This window comes from Alternaria ventricosa (assembly GCF_023758065.1).
Source record: "Alternaria ventricosa strain BMP 2768 chromosome Unknown scaffold_6, whole genome shotgun sequence".
Lineage (NCBI taxonomy): Eukaryota > Fungi > Ascomycota > Dothideomycetes > Pleosporales > Pleosporaceae > Alternaria > Alternaria ventricosa.
This window is the reverse complement of record NW_026055686.1, coordinates 242634-260338: the sequence shown is the minus strand read 5'-3', so window position 1 is coordinate 260338 and position 17705 is coordinate 242634. Positions and strand designations below refer to the sequence as shown.

Here is a 17705-nt window from a genome sequence, read left to right as displayed (position 1 = left end):
CTGCGGCAAGTGACTTCGGGAGCCACTTCCGCGCCGCTTATCCTGCTTTCTCAGCAGGCGAAGCAGCGCTCAACCTCCATGTCCCGGAATAGCATGTGAACACGTTCTGCGTATCATGAGGAAGGATAGTGGAGTACTGTGCCGTCTTTGGGGTCTTGCGCTGAATGTGATCGGCATGAACACACCGTTTGGGCAAGCCGAAGAAACCGCCATGAAAGCTGTGCCTGACGTCTCATTATTCGATCACGCAAGAACGTTGGACAATCTACATGTATTTCGGCTTCTGTGAATCAGAGCATGTTCGCCAGTATCTCAGAGTACCTAATCACCTTCCCATCAAAAGCCATCCTTCCACATTGCATTCACAATCACAGCACCTAAAATCCGAAATGCATGGCTCAAGACCAATTCTTCTATACGAATGCTAACTCATTGACCCAAAGAGGCTTTCCATCAACGTTGCCTCCTTCTCTTCTCATACGCCTCATCGAGGATGCTTTTAGCTTGAATCTACCAATCATCCTGCTTCCGTCCATGCATAGCAGCCTGACGCTGTCTAAGCGCCTCTGCTAATCCACCAGCGATACTACCACTGCTGTCCCGCGCGCTCTCCATTGTGCTACCCCCACTACCACTGTACCCACTATCCCGTCCAGAGTCACCGTTGACGGCTTTCCTGGCGGCAGGACGTTTGGCAGGTGGAGCCGGAGGCTTGGGCTTGCTGTTTGCAGGGCGAGCGGGTGGCGCTGGGGGTGGAGCAGGTGCTGCTGAACGTACTTCCTCAAGGTATGCAGACGGCGCCCAGCCGGAGGCGGATTTGTCAAGACGGGATGCTAGCCACCAACCTGTTAAAGCCTCGTTAGTATGTCGCGTTAGTGGGAGATCAGGATGAACGTACCATTGCCCTCCTTCTGTGTGACCAGGATGATCTCATCCTTCCCTAGACTCAACTCTCCAGCGCTCTGACCTGCAAAGTCATATAGCGCCTTGTATCGAGGTTCCTTCGGCTGAGCTGGCGCTGGCGGCGGTGGGGGTGGAGGAGGAGGTGTGCGTGATGAGCCGGCTGACGCGGTACGCGCATGAGAGCCTGCACCGTTCGACAAGGCAGCGACGGGCGCCGGAACAGGTCTGACTTGCGACACTTCTGGCTGAGGGACAGGTCTCGGTTGCGCGGCGGCAGGCGTGGGTACAGCTCTTGGTTGTGCTGGACGAGAGGCGAGCTTCGAAGGACCTCCGCCAGGACCACCGGGCCGCAACAGCTTACCCTTTGTGATGGGCTTTGCGGCGATCTGCTTGCCTTTGGGCGTGGGCTTGGAAACGGAGTTGGGTGGCTCTCCTGGCCCGACGTGGATGGTGCCACTCTTGTACTGGTCATCCCTCGGTACTGCGGGATCTTTGACGACCTTGACCTGGGCTGGCTTGCCAGGCTTCTTGTTGTATTGGATGCTACGGTGTGTTAGCCATTTTCGGATGCATGCCGACTGTGGAACTTACGTTTCGCCTATTTGGAGTGTCATTGCGCCTCGCAGCACGTTGTGCAGCTGAGTGAAGAACTCAGTCTTGAATACGCAGTTCACTAGTGGATCAGGATCTGTTGGCGACCCAGCGCCGATCGAGAACCAGTCGTCTTTGAGTGTTGAACAGCTGATCATCTTGATGGCGCCAACGGGTATTACCCTCTCAGGCAAAATCTGGATTTGCCCTTTGACCGAGGCAACCTTGACTAGGTAAACGTTCTTCTTTGTCAGAATGAGCGTGCGAGCTTCTGGTTTACTTGATCGACCGAGCTTCGATACAAGCACTTCCGCCCTGCACGAGAATGGCACCTCTTCGTTCGGAGCTATGCCGACCGCTTGGGCCATGACCTCACCAGTGCCACCTTTGTTTCCGATACCAAGGTAGTCGCCCATGAATCTTCGGGAACCGATCAAACTGTATCTTCTGCGTTCTTTCCGTCCTCCGAGTATCTTGTGACCTTGGTCGCGCCATTCGATGAATTCCTTGCCGCCATTAAGCTTGCGCCAGAACCGCTGGATGCGCGTCGCGCACTCTGCTCGGTATCGTAGATAGTTTCTCCATGCGCGCTGAATGCGAATAGCCATGTTGTGCCAGTACTTGTCTCGCATAGTCTCCAAGGCGAACAGTGTCTCGGGTGTCTTGATGAAAACCTTTGTTGTACCAATTTGGAACTCCTCCGCTGGGATGTTAGTATCCTTCAAGATCTGTTTAGCACCCGTCTCGTAGTCCCCGGTCCAGGTGTACTCTCCGGCATATGAGCACTTTGGTGACAGCAAGAAGAACCGTTCCACGAACTTATCGAAGGTCTGACGGGACGCAAAACCAGCTCTCCGAATGCGCACGTTTTCTTGCAGACCCAGGTACTTGACCTGATGTAGTACGTTGGCATCTGTGAATTCCTTGGGCGATTTGTTCTCGTTGGGCTTGATGGTACGGATGTAGGACGGACGAGCTTGCATCAAAGTCGTCACCAGGTCGTTCGCAGAGGCTTTGATCTTATCTCCAGCCGTCGGGGGTCGCCGCCTGTTGTCCTGGTCCACCTGGTGGGGGAAGAGAGTATGCACAAAGGTGTTGCTGCTCTGACCAAGCAGGTTTAGCAAGTCTTTGAGCAACTGATCCTTGTTCTTGTCGGTCATGCCATCGATCGCGTACGAGACCTCACCAGCATAGTGCTTGATGACGAACTGACCCTGGCGAGGCGTGAAGTTGGGGTTCGACGAGAGAGCGTTAAGTCTCTGGACGAATGTTTGATCCGCGGCGGTAGGATCGGCGTGGGCTGTCGCACAAGCGTCGTTCAGGGCTGCGAAAACACCCGGTGGCCGCTTCTCCTCAATCAGGTCGCATACAATCTTGTTGTCGAAATACTTGATGGGAGTCCACTTGATCTGCTCGCGCTCGTACTCTTCTTGTTCCGCCTTGAGCGTCAACTGGATAAAGATTTGCTGTAGCTTCTCGTTGACGTAGTTGATGCACAACTGCTCGAAGCTATTCTTTTCGAAGATCTCGAAGCCGTAGATATCCAAAATACCAATCGACTGGGCGGTCGCACCTCGGGCCTTCAAAGAGACGTTGACGCGCTCCACAATCCAGTCGAAGAGGTTGAAGTAGATTCCCTTGGAGAGTGCGTCGCGGACTGCACCTGCTTGCGCGCAGTTCAGAGGCACGTCGTATACGGAGCCTCGTCGCCCTCCTCGACTTGTCTCCATAACACGAATGGTCAGAGCTTTGTTGACATGCGACGCATCGACTTCGAGAAGATAGGCTACGAAATCTACGACCGACTGGTCGACAATGGCTGCGTTGCCTGAGTCATCCTCGCGGAACGACACATTTCCTAGCCACAAAATTGCTGCAAGCATCCGGAATATGTTGTCCTGCTCCGCTTGTTGTAATCCAATAACCTTCATAGCGTTCAGCGTGTCATCGAACTCGGCGTGGTCGTCGATTCCCGGGACGTCGAAACATTTCGATTTGCTCGTGTAGAGGTAGGCTTGCGGTTGTTGTAATCCGAAGATTTCTGTGCATGTGAGCGCGAGTCTAATGTCTGGTCAGATTGGGCGTACCTCTGTATTGTGAGGATGCGGCTTTTGTGAACTGGTAGAAGATGTGGAAGTTGCGCTCGTTCACAATCTGACCCGTCACTCGGGTCTTCTCGAGCAGGTAGTTGTTGATGTTTGCTCCCACTGGCTCTCCTTGCGCGTTGAAGTGGATCTCGAGATACTTTCCGAACCGCGACGAATTGTTGTTCCTCAGCGTCTTCGCGTTTCCGAAGGATTCGAGCAGCGGGTTGGTGGCCAGCACCATGTCCTTGATCTCCTGGATAGATGAATTGCTACCTCCCGAGACATTGGCGATGTACTGCATAAGTCGCTTCGCAGCTTCTGTCTTTCCCGCTCCTGATTCGCCGGAGATGATGACACATTGGTTCTCCTTGTATGCGTTCATGTTGTAGTAGGCGGACTCGGCGATTGCGAAGACGTGAGGGGGTACCTATGCCTCATTAGCCCTGGGAGTTGGTGGACAGCTATGCACCGCACCTCCAGCCTGTTCTTGCCCTTGTAGCTCTCCAGCACTTGGTCGGTGTATATGCCCACTGCCACTTGTCAGCATCCCCCTCTGAGGCGCATGTCCTGTCACCTACAGTCGCGGAACGGGTTGACTGAGACCAGCACGTGGCCGATGTATGTCTGCGCCCATAGTCAGTCGCTGTCCTAGTCTATCGCTGCGTGGGTGTGCGACGCGGGGCTGGCGCAAGCGGGTCGACGCACGTATATCTCGCCATTTTCGAATCGCTTCTTCAGGTTCTCGTTGATGGCCTCATTCGAAACCTTGCTGATCAAGGTGAGATCCGATACACCGACTTCCTTCTTCTTGGTGGTCTCGAAGACGGCCTTGGTAGCGAACTGGGCCTTTGGCTGAGCGCCGCCTCCGGCCTTGCGCGCGGCGCGGTTGGTTTTCCCCTACATATCACCTGTATCAGCCTGTGTTCCTCCCTCGAAGTCTCTCTCCATCTTACCATGATTGGTGCCCGACGTCGAGCTGGGACCTGTAGCTTGAGCCGGCCAGTGGGGTAGTACGTATGCTGCGGATTTCAGAGAGCAGCGAATATGTTAACAATGGACGGCAAAGCCAGGAAGAGCCAGTATGGGGAGAGCAGTCGCTCGGGGGTGTGGGCGTGTAAAGATGGCTGCAATGCGGCGGTTGTAGAGACCGGCCAACGTCAGAGCCCTGGATGGAATCGGGCGCTTCGGAGGGTACTCGCCCCATCCAGCACAGCCACAGCTATTCAAGTACGACGTACGCGCAAGCTGCCGCCGCGGCTGGAATTCCTCGTCATCTCCATTCACCTCCATTTCCTGTCGGGCTGCACACATCAGATTGTTATGCATTGTAATCATGTTACTTCCTAAATCATCTCCCCTCATACTACTTCATCATTCACCGTCGCCGCTGCGAACCCATCCAGGCTCGGCCCAGTTTCCACATCAAAGTGTCAGTAAAGGCCTAACACAAGGACGACCCGGGTGTGCCGCGTACGCATAATTTCTCGTGACGTGTCACAAACTTAGGCATTAGGCACCAACGTGTTGATGGTCGTGACCGGATGCTCATTCAAACTAATCGCTAGGAGAAAACGCCAGCAACATGCAAACCGTCGTGAATGAGTGTTCGAACAACAGCACTGCTCAATAGCAGAGGCGACGCCATGGAAATGCCCAAAACCCTTATAAAAATATCCCAGATCCCAAAAACGCCATCGCTCCAAGGTCGTCATTCAATCATCATGAGAAAACATCACCGCCAAAACGCCCAACGCTCGCCCAGTCCAACCGCTTGGACTCTTCTAGTTGCGGACCGCCCCAGGAATAGACCTTGGGGTCTACGAGGCAGCCCAGACCGCCTTCTTGACACCATTCCGACACGACAGCATGGATGAAATCAATCTTGGCGCGGAGGAGGTTGCCCTCTGTGAGCTCTTTGTAACTGTCTTCCTTGTCGGCTGAGCCGTAGAGAAGCTGTTGCAATGAACCGCGAAGATGTGCTCTGGCCTTTACGTGCTTCCACGGCACGTTTCCTGTCTCTTCGAGAAGAGACGTCGCATCCAGAGGAAGGCATAAAAAGTGCCCGTAGCTTGCATCGGACGACAAGACGAGTTTGGTGTGGTCGGGGAAGTTGAACTAAAGATACTGTTAGACGGGCTTTGTGAAAATTGGCAAAAGCGCTTACTTGGAAGGAGCCGTCGTCGAAACCCCAGATCCCGACGTTACCAAGGCGTTGGTAGAAGCGAACAAAGTTCACGCGGGGATCTTTTCTGAGCGGCTTTTCTTCGTCGCCAAAGGTTGCGCACATGTACTTTCCGAACTTGTGCCACACTGTCCGGATCTCCTCAATGCGTCGCGAATCGAGCACTTCAATCTCTGACAGTCCCCGGTCCTTCTTCACGGTCGTATAGTAGTTGAGCGCAACGCTTTTGGCAAGCTCCCGGTTACCTCCAGCCTTTCGTAGATGGTTGTATCCGTCCGTGGCAAACGCGATCGTAACGGGGTATTGATCTTCTGCAGAGAGGAGTGTCCCGATACTACCATCGTTGAGGACGTACCCCACTCCGTATCTGCGGCTGTAGTCTACCCATTTTGCAACAAATGGTAATTGCGGTGGCTGATCTCTTCTTGACTTTGTAGGCTTCTTGTCGAGGGCTCGTTCAAGATTATCGCGGAATGTCATCAAGCGCGCCAACACAGTCACTGGGTCAGTCGCAGGCATGTCATTGCTGACGGTTCGATAGCGGGGAGCACTTCGCGCTGAAGTTGGTTGCGGCGCAGGTTCCGATTTCGCGCTCTCTCGGGCGCTGGTCCGGGAGACTCTTAGAGGTGGAAGGTCAGGGAGTCCGTTCGATGTTGTCTTTGGCGCTTCCTTTGCGGTTTCCTTCGCTGTTCGTGCGCGCGTCGAAGTTCGTGCCTCACGAGGGACGCGTAGGGGAGCAGGTGCGGAAGCCGTGCTCGCAGTAACACGCCCAGTGTTGGAGATCTTGCGGGCTGCTCGTAACCGCGTTGGCTGTTTATCAAGTATCCTATGCGCGGGTTCTGGCTCTTCGGCTGGCTCTACGTTCTCCTTCAGTGTCTGCATCGGCTGTGGTTCTCTCCTTGGGGCTCTGGATGCACGAGTTTTTGTCCGCTCGTTCCCGGTAGTTTCTGACAGGGCTTGGCTCTCAGATGACGATTCCTTCTCTTCCGATATTTCGCTGAGCCCTCCCGGGGCTTGATGAGGCCACTGCGTGCGGGCAGGGAAAGGTACGTAGACGACATCTTTGGAGAACGGAATGTTGGGTTGCTTGCCGGCTTCAATCTCCTTTTGACAATCTCTCGCTACTGTCTTGTTGGTTCTGCGACCGAAGGTTCCAAATGCCTTTCCTTGTTCGTATTCGCCGACCGATGAGGACTTGCAAAGTGCCCACCATTCCTCAGTGTACCCACGCCTGATCGTGGATGCTGTCGGTGGGCGGTTCTTCGGCCATTTCGGCACCCGCGAGGTACATTCGCTGCTCAGCTCCAATGGGATATAGCCCAGTTTGAAGAAAGGGTGCGCAACGATCTGGTCGGGGGTCGGTCGCTCGTCTTCGTGCACCAACAGTAGCGAGACGATGTCGCGGAGGTCGTCGGTGATCTCGTTGGCAAACTTGGCGAGGTCGGGCCAGGTGTATTCGCGAGCCTTCAGCTTCCGGTAGATGTCTTCGCGCTTGGCTGCGTGGAATGGCGCCCTTCCGACCGCGAGTGTGTACATCATGATTCCAATAGCCCACAGGTCGACCTTCTCGTCGTGGCCCTTTCCTGTCTTCTCCAAGACCTCTGGTGCAAGGTAGTTTGGTGTACCACACATGGTTGTTCGACGGATCGCCCCATAGTCGCTCTGTGACACCAGTAGTGCAGCAAGACCGAAGTCGCCGACCTTGACATTCATATCGCGGTCGAGGAAGAGGTTGCCTGTCTTGAGATCGCGGTGTACGATGTTCCGTTGGTGGAGGTATTTGATTGCGCCGCACGTCTGGATCATGAACCGCCGGATCTCAGGCATGGTGAAGTATTTGCGCTTCTTGATCGCATCGGCAAGAGAACCGTTTTCGCATAGCTCCAGGACAACGTAGGTGCTTGATTCGAAAGAAAAGGCGCGGAAGAACTCGACGATGTTGGGATGAGATAGCTTCGAGTGGATCTGTAGTTCAGTGACAAACTGCGGCGCGTCAGCAAACAGCCATGCATTCCTCCCAAGCTTCCAGTACCTTTTGCGCCAGTTTGGGGGGCTCCATTTTGGATTTGACAATCTTCAAAGCGACGGTAGAGCTGCCAAGGTGTTCGTGGCCCAGCAGCTTTGCGCGATGGCAGATCGCGAAGCCGCCTTTGCCCAGCTGCGATCCCGTTTCATATTGGAGTCCCTCGGGGTCCTGAACCACGGCCGGCGGGGCATCTGCGTGTATCGACGAGGCAGACATTGGCGTGGAGGTAGATGGTGAGAGATGATGAAATCGGGGACGAAGTCGCTGAGTGTTGATGGCATGTAAACAAGGGCCCGTTAGCGTCGTTGCTAGGGCTGTCGGCCAATCGGTGCCCGGCACAGTCCGCTCGATGCACAGCGACTTGCACAAGCGTGCACTGGAGATCGTGCCTCACGATCCAGTACGAGTTCGAGTTAGTCGTGTGCGCTGTCCATGCGTCTCGTCACGTCTCCCGCGTTGTCATGGAGCTGCTGGGCCCGCAGTCAATCGCCATCGCCGTCGGTGGATCTCCGGCAGCGCAAGGCAGCATCGATTTGAACATCGAACCTGCAGCCATGCGCACCACCACGAATAATCCTACACCACTTTGCTATACAGCTGTTCCGATGCGTCTGTCTGTATGAAGCTTGCGATGCACAGCCGTCCGCCGGTCAATTGTCTCCATACCTCCCCGCGACCAGCCGAAACGCTCTCGTAACCAAACATGTCTCTCACGCTCAAGGTCACATCACTGTTCGTCAGAACGCTTGCGAAGCCTGTAGCAGTATGTTGGTCAGCCCCGGGAATCTTCAATCAAAATTGACACGCTCCAGAATGCCATCAAACGCAATGCCCACGAACACGATCGCTTCCGCCGGATATGCGTCAAATTTGCCCAAGGTTTGCATCGCGTCGATATGCGCATGCGCCTCGGCCTCCTCCAGGACCCGGCTGTTATCGACAGACAGATTAAGAAGGAAGTCCAATTAGCAGAGGCTGCGCGGAAAAAAGCAGCCGCCCCAACGGTTCTTACTGAAGAGGAGATGAAGGCGGAGGAGGCGCTCACGGAGAAGGAACGAGAAGCTATCAAGAAGAAGACTGAAGAGAGAATTAAGCCGCGTATCCGACCTCTATCCGAACAAAAAGCCATCGAGATGGGCGCCAACTTCGCTGCCGAGACTTTCATATTCGCTGTTGGGATCGCTGTAATTCTCGTCGAGCAATGGCGGCAAAGAAGGAAGGCACGCAATGCCAGAGACGACATAAGAGAAGATTTGGAGGAGGTGCAGGCTGAGCTCAAGGCAGTCAAGGCAGAATTCGAGGAGTTCAAGGCGAAGCACCCGGAGCCCGCATCCTCAAAGTTACTAGGATTCTTCACGGGCAGTGGGAAGAAGGAAGACAAGAAGCCTGAAGCCGTGAGCGCCGAAGCGAAGCCAGCATCTGTCGAGGCTCAGCGCGATGCCACCCAATCGACGAATGCTACATCCGCGATGCAAGAGCAGTCGTCAGCCGATAAGCCCTCACAACATAAGGATCTAGGCATGTACACTCGGGAAGCGTAGATATGTACATCGTACGGGCATACATTCTCTAGGCTCGACTCATGGTTGTACCATGTCGAAAGCACCATTCGGATACACTCCTCTCATATACCCAACACAATGATAGAAGCATGAAGTTTTTCGTTCCTTACAGTGTCGCGCTCCCAAAATCTTCTGTTGTTAGCTTCACGTCCTGATTTGACGTTCTGTCTACATCCGCTGGTCGCTCTTTCCGTCGCGACTCACGCACCTTCTACAAGAAGAAGCTTAGCTCAGACACTGACTATGGCCACATACAAATAATACACTCCTTCGATATCTCAGAGACACACACTCAATCATTCTGACACGGGGCCATTCTCAATTGCCTCCAACACTCACATCTGCTTACCCTCGGTATGGGTCTTCTATACAACACCAGCGATACTGCGCCTCGTCCCGATGAGAAGGAGCAATCCACCATCCCAGGTGGAGAGAGGCGCCCCATGAACGTTGTCGCCCCTGCTCAACTAGACGGTGGAGCAGACTACTATTCGCAAGCAACCAACGACAGAACCATCCCCTCTCAGCAACGTCACCACCCCCAACTCCCTCGCCAATCTCACAACGCGCCTTCCATCCCCCAACCGCCGCCACGCCAACCATCCCGCACCCTTGGCAATGCAGTCAGCGACCTACTTCCTTACTGCACAACCGAGCCGCCGCTGAGCCAAGGGCAAGTCATTGCTTTGAGCGACGTTGTGGGTAGTCTAAGGGAACTCGTCGTATCGGCCCTAGGTGCTGCTTCTGGTGTGCCGGGGAGTATGCAGGAATTGGAAGATGCGGTGGGTTCGCAGACCGCAGTGAACATTGTGGAGTTCTTTGCCGACGAATGGGAGATGGAGGGCTGAGAAGATTCATGGATGTGGGGTGGGAAGTGAGGGGGTGGTTTGCTACTGCATGGTGGATATGGGAGGTGGTAAGGGGTCTTGTGAATGCAATGAAGAGAAGCATAGGCAATCATAAGGAAGATGTGAGGTGGTGATGGGGAGTTGTATCATTCGCTACCAAAAAGGGCACTGCACACGCTACCAAACCATGCACCGCACCTGCGAAGTACAAAAGGTTCGCTCCCTCCCGCCTCCTCGATGATCTGTACCTCCAAGTCGAAAAGACCGAGGGTATGTCAGCACGTCATGTCGATCGACGATGGAGAAGAATAGTCAAACAGTTATATATACCGGTGATGGCAAGTGAACGATGTCTTCAGGACGTCGATTGTCTGTTCTGAGGTCAAAGAAAAACAACAGGATAGCGGTGTCGACCGGTGATGACGTCGATGTCTTCGAATATCGATCAGTGTTCTGAGGTCAACGAGAACACGTTCAAACAACACTGTCAACCAATGATGACGAAGGAATCGATGTCTTCGCGATGTCGATATTCCGTTCTGAGGTCAAAGACACTGTTGTGCCCGGAAGAGGGGAGACTGAGTGTCGTGTTGTAATATTCCGTGCGCCGTTCAAAAAGGTCTGCCGTAGCAGATGAAGTAGTTGTGGGTGCATATCGTCGTTCTGGGAGAGAACTCTGGACCGATCCAAAAAGCTCAGTGCAAGAGACGCGTGGGTTGATAGATCACCTACCTCGACTCTATCTTGACTCTGTTAGGAGCGAACGGTATCACTCTCTGTGATTAGGGTAAATGTTCAGAATTGAGATGTTTGAGCGAATAGCCTTTCGCTTTTCTGTATAAAGGCAAGAAGACCTCATGTTTCGAGAAGGTTCAAAGGCACAGACGCACGTGTTGAGAGTAATATTATGTATTACTGTAACGACAAGGTATCATACATTAACCACTTCATCCTCCATAACAACAATCATCCAAGCGATGGTATCAAAGCAGGCGCATTTCAACACTCCAACCCCTCATGAATGGCCTCAGAAACAAGGACACAAAAGTACTGCGACGATACTAGGCGATCTACGAGTCCCCAAAGCTGGTGATGTTAATCCCAATATCAGCCAACGCTGGTCCAACATCGAGATTCAGGTTGATCGTATTGCTCTTGATCGCATCTTCGTAGTAGGTCAAGTGCTGACCATCCTTGATACTCGAGTTGCCCACAATCTCAAGCGGCAGCACAGCATCGTTGTACTTGTTCTGAATCAGGCCCAAGATAGCGAGCTGGTCGACGTGGCTTTGCAAAGGGAACACGTTGTCGCCGGGTTTGAGGTAAAGGTCTGGAATGAGTGCGTAGCCAATTGCGGTGCCGTCGACGGCTAGGTTCATGGTGATGTTGCCTAGGTCGAGGGTCATGACAGACGGGTTGGGAATGCTGACGTTGGCAATGAGGTTGGAGCCATCGGAAAGGATCTCGTCTGTGCCAGAGAGAATGCGCACGTCGCTGATGTTGAGCCCGGAGAGCTTGTTTAGTCCTGCAAGCACAATCAGTCTAGTTCTTCTGTAGCTTCAATGCGACATACCCTTCATCGTAATGACTTTGTTGTAATCGACGTCCATGGTAGGCAGACCAGAGAGATGAATGTTCGTCTTGCCGTCAAGGTGGATTTGGATCGTCTCACTGTCCAGCACAGCCTTGGTGTAACTGGAGAACTCGACATCACTTGCGAAAATGACATCTTGGTCGACGGTGACGCGGGTCTCTGCCTCAGACTTCGCTTCCGGTATGGTGATGTAGATAAAGGGGTCTTGCCCTGGTAGCGATAGTCCAGCTTTGAAACTATCAATCTTCGGGTGATAACTGCTGCCACTCCTGATGACTGTATCAATCTTCAGGTGCACACCTTCTGGCTGCGGGTTGGTAACCTCCTGAGCAGTAACTTCGAGTGTCGAGGAGTTGATCTCATGCTGTGCCTTATTTGGTATACCGACAAATATGATTGGCAGAACAATGACCAACACAATGATCACGAGGACCAGGCAATCTGACGTAATGTAAACACGAAGTACGTTGAGGCTGTCGGGAGAGACTTACCACACCACCAAAACTTTCTGCAATGGTTCTTCATACGCCCTTTGGCGCCTGGCGTGGGCCCTGGCGGGTAGAGCTTATTCATAACGCCGCCTTTCTTCTGAGGCGTTGTATACACATCGTCCGCCCGTGTCGCTCCGCCGTCTTTGCTCTCCATATTGACGGTCTCGTGTGAAGTGTAAAGATGTTGTTGTGTACAGTTCGATAGTTCTACCGCCCACCGGTTGATGGCGATTCAGAGCAGCTGTGGGTTCTTCAGGGGACAGACCCGCAGGGTGTCGCACGCGAATTAAGTAGAAATAAGAAAATACACCAAGACTTCCAAGGACGGTATGAACGCGGAGGTACGCGGGGAACGCACACCTTGTGGATGTCAAAAGCTGGGGAATGTGTAGGAGACTGGCACATGCGCGAAAACGACCGAGACCCCTCTTACGCCAGTTACCAATTGACTGTGCACCGATGGCAAGGCGAATGTCGAAACGGGTACGATCAGTGACAGGCCTCTTAGCGATTTTCATGAAGATGACGGGTTGCCCGAGAAAGTAGCCTGTTGCGGATACGCTCCGAAGCACTCACCACCTATCCGGTCGCATTACAAAGCCGAGGCAGCGCAGGCATTCGAAGGATCAACTGGCACATGCGTGAGGGATGTCTAAAGAAAGCGGCCACATTTTGTAACCTATGGCGCCGAAGAGCCGTGAGTGGATAGGACTGCGAGAGGGACCAAGCTACTCGGCAAAGCCGGTCTATCTGGATTGGCTCGTCCTACTACAGCCAGAGGCGAAAAGGCGTTGACTCGAGTGACAAGCGATCATATCGAACAGCCCTGAGCAGCCCGAACAGTGCGAGGGATCGTTGTTGACCCCAGACGGTAGCGCGGGTCCTGCACCTTTTGAGGTTAGAGGTGGAGAAACCCCCCCTGAAGCGGCAACCAATGTAAGCCAATGCTTGTCGGTGGTCGATCTGAATTCGGGAGACGCGCCTCTCTGTTGCAGGAAGGAAATAATCTAAAGCCGTCTAGAGCAGCAGGTGAGCAGATGTTTATTGCCTCAGGTAAGAGAATCACCAGCCCCCTCATTCACATGAAGGCAAGAAGCCGAAATGATGGGCTCGAGCCGAATCAATCCCAACACCCAGCAAGCGACTGCATCTCTGCATCTTGATATACACGCTAGGACAGAGGATGCAAGCGGATGGCTCCGTCGCACTGAAAGTCATCTAAATCAACATCGAGCAGGGGTTGCCTTGGCATCCGAAACGCCCGCCATGTGCGGTTGATGTCGTGTCCAAATCGATTTGTGTGGCACTCAGGGCCGGCCCAGCCCTTTCTTCCAAGGAACGTAGGTGGCGGAAGTCGTTGTTCGAGCCTCCCGGGTCTACGGTTGGTGACGAGATCGTTTGGGAGGCCTAATGTGCACCCGCGTCAGTGAGGGCGATGCGTCACTATAGCGCTGATTGAGGGCCGATGGCAGTAGTAGGCTGGGCGAGGAGATGTGGTCGAAAGAAGACTCTGGGGGATCGCCTGCCCTGACATATGCCAAGGGAACGCTACGAAGGTGGGTCGCTGCCGCTGCGGGCGATCCTGCAAGCCCTGGAGTTGAGGCGCGCGAGTCGACAACACGAATTTTGAGACCATTCACAACTCACTAGCACAAGATGGCGCAATCGGACGAGGAGGATGACTACATGAATATGGTGTTTGAGGATGCGCCAAAGGGGCCAAAGTATGAGACTTCCCTCCAGCGCGCCGCGCGCAAGCGCAAAGAGGTGCGTTGAGTGGATTTGCCAGATTTCGCCAGACTGACACATTGACAGGGCGAAGCCAAAGCGCGACAGAAAACCAAAGCCGAACGAGAAGAAGAGGCTGAAGCTGCACGCGAAGCTGCCCTCGCCACTGCTCTGCCTGAGACCAATAAGGGATTCAAGATGATGGCCAAATTTGGATTCAAGCAGGGCGATGCTCTGGGCAAGTCCGAAGACGCGCGCAAAGAGCCTATACGAGTCAACCCCAAAGACGACAGAGGAGGCATTGGTCTTGAGTCGGAGAAGAAGCGCAAGTTCAGAGAACAGTTCGAGGAAGCAGATCGACTGGCAAAGCGCGCAAAGGAAGAAGAGGGTGATTACCTAGAGATAATGCGCCAAGAACAGAAAGAGAAGAAGGCCGAACGGGATTTGGACAGCGCGCAGAGGACAGCCGAGCGCCTGTCTGACAAGAAGGCCGAGGAAAAAGGCGCGCCAGACACGAGCGAGAAACCACTGAAGGACATCAACGTCCTTTGGCGTGTTCGTGCGCGGCGCAGGGTCGAGAAGAACCGCGACAAGCAGCAACGACGAGAACTGAATAATAGCATTTCGTCGCGATTACCCACGCTAGCCCCTGAGGACGATGACGACGATTCGAAGATAGCACAAGGTCGAGACCTTGCGCCGTTCTACACCACACTTGAGAACGAGCTCGAGGATGAAGATCCAGAGCTGGCAGAATTTGAGGCTTTGCCCGTGGCAGAGCGGTTACAGAAGCTTCTGGTATTCCTTCGCGAAGAGTACCATTACTGTCTGTACTGTGGATACGAATACCCTGATGCCGAAATGGAAGGATGTCCAGGAGTGACTGAGGAGGAGCACGATTGAGAGACCTAATCTTCACCACATGAAGATGTCTCGATAATACAAGCTACGAGCTCGAATTCTGCTATGCTCTTAGCCTACGATAGGTGAGATCACGGCTGGACACATGAGACCGGCGTAATGCTCGGCTTGTACCCCAGTGTCTGGCTTTGCAGCTTTAGGTTGCGGTCACAATATGGCAACGGTCTCGAAAAGTCATAGTCGCTGGTGAGAATCAAGTGAACCAAGGAGTCCAGTTCTTTCTGGCTTCAAGATGTCTATCGACGACCATTCGAAGGTGAGGTAGCTTCAAAGTACTTTCTACACTCCCAATAGCTATCGATAATCAAAAAGATGGACAAGAAGAACAAGCGAGATGAAAATAGTACAATATCTCAGTAGGCAAACCGATGCAGATGAACCGCAATTGAACAGAATTCTCCGATGTCTTACCTCTGTCACTCCTACCACAATATCGTCCACTATACATACTGGCATTCGGCGTTGTCCCTGAAACAGCCTCGTGAGCTTTGACCAAATCACCAAGTCCCGTGCTCACGCGCTTCGCGATTCGTCGCGCCAGCCCCTAGCCCTTGCCCATCAACAACATCAGACAAGTAGACAAGCCATCCCGCCTGCAACAATTGAAAATGGAGCATCAGAAAAGCTACATATATGAACCGCCTTCGACAGAAGAGCGGGCGCCAAAGCGACAAAGAACCGGCAAATTCGACCCGCAGGCGCAACTACCAGAACGGCTAGCCAGGTATCGAGAGTTGTGGGCACAGCAAGACGAGCGCATTCAAGTGAGCCGAATAGTAACACGCGTTAAATGGCTGCTAATATGAGCAGAGTACTTTGGAAGGGGCAGATAGCGCCACCCAGGAAAAGATCGTCAACTTCATCTCCGCTTCCAGCGCATCGCCAGATGAGCCCAAGTTTGCCATACCAACAGCGCTCATCGTTGCCGGTCCTAGCATTGCATCCCATGGCCCTTTTTTCGAGCGTCTGGGTAGGGGCATCAGAGCTGAAAACTGCGCATATGTTGTGCTGACGTCCAGCGAATGTCCAAATTTGAAGACGCTGCTGAAAACCCTCATTAAGAAGGTTACTTCGCGCGTGGACGATGAGGATGAGGATGATGTAGACCGTCCAGCTACGTCTTCGAGGCATGGTCCAAAGTTACTCAACTACGATCTCGGCCATGTTCAAGAATGGCAGAAGAAGAATCGCGCTTCTAGCATCGTTGTCGCTTTGCAGGATAGTGAGGCTTTCGACGTTGGACTACTCGTCGATGTAGTTGATCTTCTTCAGTATGTCTGATCATATCTAGCGATGGCCCATGCTAATTTATATAGCTCATGGCTCGATCGTCTGCCGTTTGTTTTACTCTTTGGCATTGCTACTTCAGCAGAGAGCTTCGAAGAGCGTCTGGCAGGCAATTCACTCCGCTACCTTGAAGGCCAGAAGTTTGACGTTACCCAATCCGACGAGATCATCGAGAAGCTGTTTCGCGCGACGGTTGCCAGCACAGATTCTCGACTTCACATCGGACCCAACCTCTGTCGCCGTATGTTGGATCGACAGAAGGATCACGTTCAAAACACACAGGATTTCTGTGATGGGCTGAAGTACGCTTACATGTCGCACTTTTATGCCAGCGTACCCAGCGTCTTCCTCACGCATGATGTTACACCCGGAGACCTATCAGCAGACGCGTTCGAAGCTGTTCGCACTCTGCCGTCGTTTCGCCAGTGGGTTGAGCGTATGCTAGAAGCTGGTCAGGCACAAGATGTACGAAGAGTACTGGAAGACAACAAGTACCTGTTCGACCAGATTGCACATCATCTGCAGTCTGGCCAACGCGCAATGATATCACTGAGCCACGCTGCGGAAGTACTAGCGAACATCCGCGAGTCGCTTCAGATGTCACCCAGCGTCCGGCTTTCATCTATCTGGACCCGAGCAGCGGCTGGCGAGCTAGCTGGATCGCCTCTCATCCGCGAAACGATGTTATCCATCAAGAAGATACCATCCGATAGACTGGTACATTTGCTAGCATCGCTACGAGATCTCGAAGACGATAACCTTTCGTTGGGCATTGCTTCAGCTCAGCAGACGCTCGACAGCCTGCTACAAAACGCCGATGCACCGCTCCGCACGCAGCACGATGTCCGCAACGACAGTGTACGAACCACCGTCGTGGCACAAAAAGTACTTCTGAGCAAGCACAAAGCTGCACTGTCAGAGCAAGACAAGGCATACTCAGACTTGGTCACGGAATTTCACGACAAGCTCGAGGCGTATTTCACATCCTCGCTCATCGACCCGAAGACGTTGACTTTAAATGAGCTCTTCACATACGACCTGAAGTCACCACACACAGAGGTCTTCCAACCCAAGCCCCGGTTTGCTGTTGAGCGTGCCCTAGCTTCTCCTCACGACTACTTGGGCTGCGACTGCTGCAGCGGAGTAGACGGAAACCCGGCAGCTCTTTCTGCCACACAACCAGCGACAGCTATTGTGTACCAGATGTACCTCGAGTCCGGAACGTTGATCAACGTCACTGATTTGTGGTCGGCGTTCAACGCCATTGCAGGAGATGGAACGGAAGAAAACGAGCCCAACACCATGTAAGTCTGCCCCTGCGCACCATAGCCACCACATACTAATCCGTCACAGGGCACTATTTCAGCGAGCACTAGCCGAACTGCGATACCTGGGCCTCGTCAAACCCAGTCGAAAGAAGACAGACCACATTTCCAAGATCATGTGGAAAGGACTATAAACCCTTTTCCCTTCTCCATTGCAGCC

At 53.4% G+C, this 17705-nt stretch overlaps 5 protein-coding genes across 5 annotated transcripts; 3 read left to right on the top strand and 2 right to left on the bottom strand.

Moving 5' to 3' along the window:
- Positions 1 to 510: 510 nt before the first annotated feature.
- Positions 511 to 8005, bottom strand: J4E93_004165 (uncharacterized protein; the record flags this gene model as incomplete). The annotated part of the gene is made up of 10 exons (XM_049342094.1): positions 511 to 845; positions 899 to 1446; positions 1495 to 3535; positions 3582 to 4008; positions 4056 to 4111; positions 4160 to 4205; positions 4287 to 4478; positions 5334 to 5696; positions 5746 to 7746; positions 7796 to 8005. The coding sequence occupies 10 exons, from the start codon at positions 8003 to 8005 to the stop codon at positions 511 to 513; spliced, it is 6219 nt and encodes a 2072-aa protein (XP_049200246.1).
- A 487-nt stretch (positions 8006 to 8492) lies between these two features.
- On the top strand, positions 8493 to 9330 carry J4E93_004164 (uncharacterized protein; the record flags this gene model as incomplete). The annotated part of the gene is made up of 2 exons (XM_049342093.1): positions 8493 to 8552; positions 8602 to 9330. The coding sequence occupies 2 exons, from the start codon at positions 8493 to 8495 to the stop codon at positions 9328 to 9330; spliced, it is 789 nt and encodes a 262-aa protein (XP_049200245.1).
- A 1939-nt stretch (positions 9331 to 11269) lies between these two features.
- On the bottom strand, positions 11270 to 12438 carry J4E93_004163 (uncharacterized protein; the record flags this gene model as incomplete). Its single annotated transcript, XM_049342092.1, has 3 exons — positions 11270 to 11724; positions 11773 to 12234; positions 12285 to 12438. 3 exons carry the CDS (start codon positions 12436 to 12438, stop codon positions 11270 to 11272), a joined length of 1071 nt encoding a protein of 356 aa, XP_049200244.1.
- A 1502-nt stretch (positions 12439 to 13940) lies between these two features.
- Positions 13941 to 14915, top strand: J4E93_004162 (uncharacterized protein; the record flags this gene model as incomplete). Its single annotated transcript, XM_049342091.1, has 2 exons — positions 13941 to 14051; positions 14100 to 14915. 2 exons carry the CDS (start codon positions 13941 to 13943, stop codon positions 14913 to 14915), a joined length of 927 nt encoding a protein of 308 aa, XP_049200243.1.
- Positions 14916 to 15541: 626 nt separating this feature from the next.
- Positions 15542 to 17679, top strand: J4E93_004161 (uncharacterized protein; the record flags this gene model as incomplete). The annotated part of the gene is made up of 4 exons (XM_049342090.1): positions 15542 to 15697; positions 15744 to 16204; positions 16250 to 17524; positions 17574 to 17679. 4 exons carry the CDS (start codon positions 15542 to 15544, stop codon positions 17677 to 17679), a joined length of 1998 nt encoding a protein of 665 aa, XP_049200242.1.
- Positions 17680 to 17705: the final 26 nt, after the last annotated feature.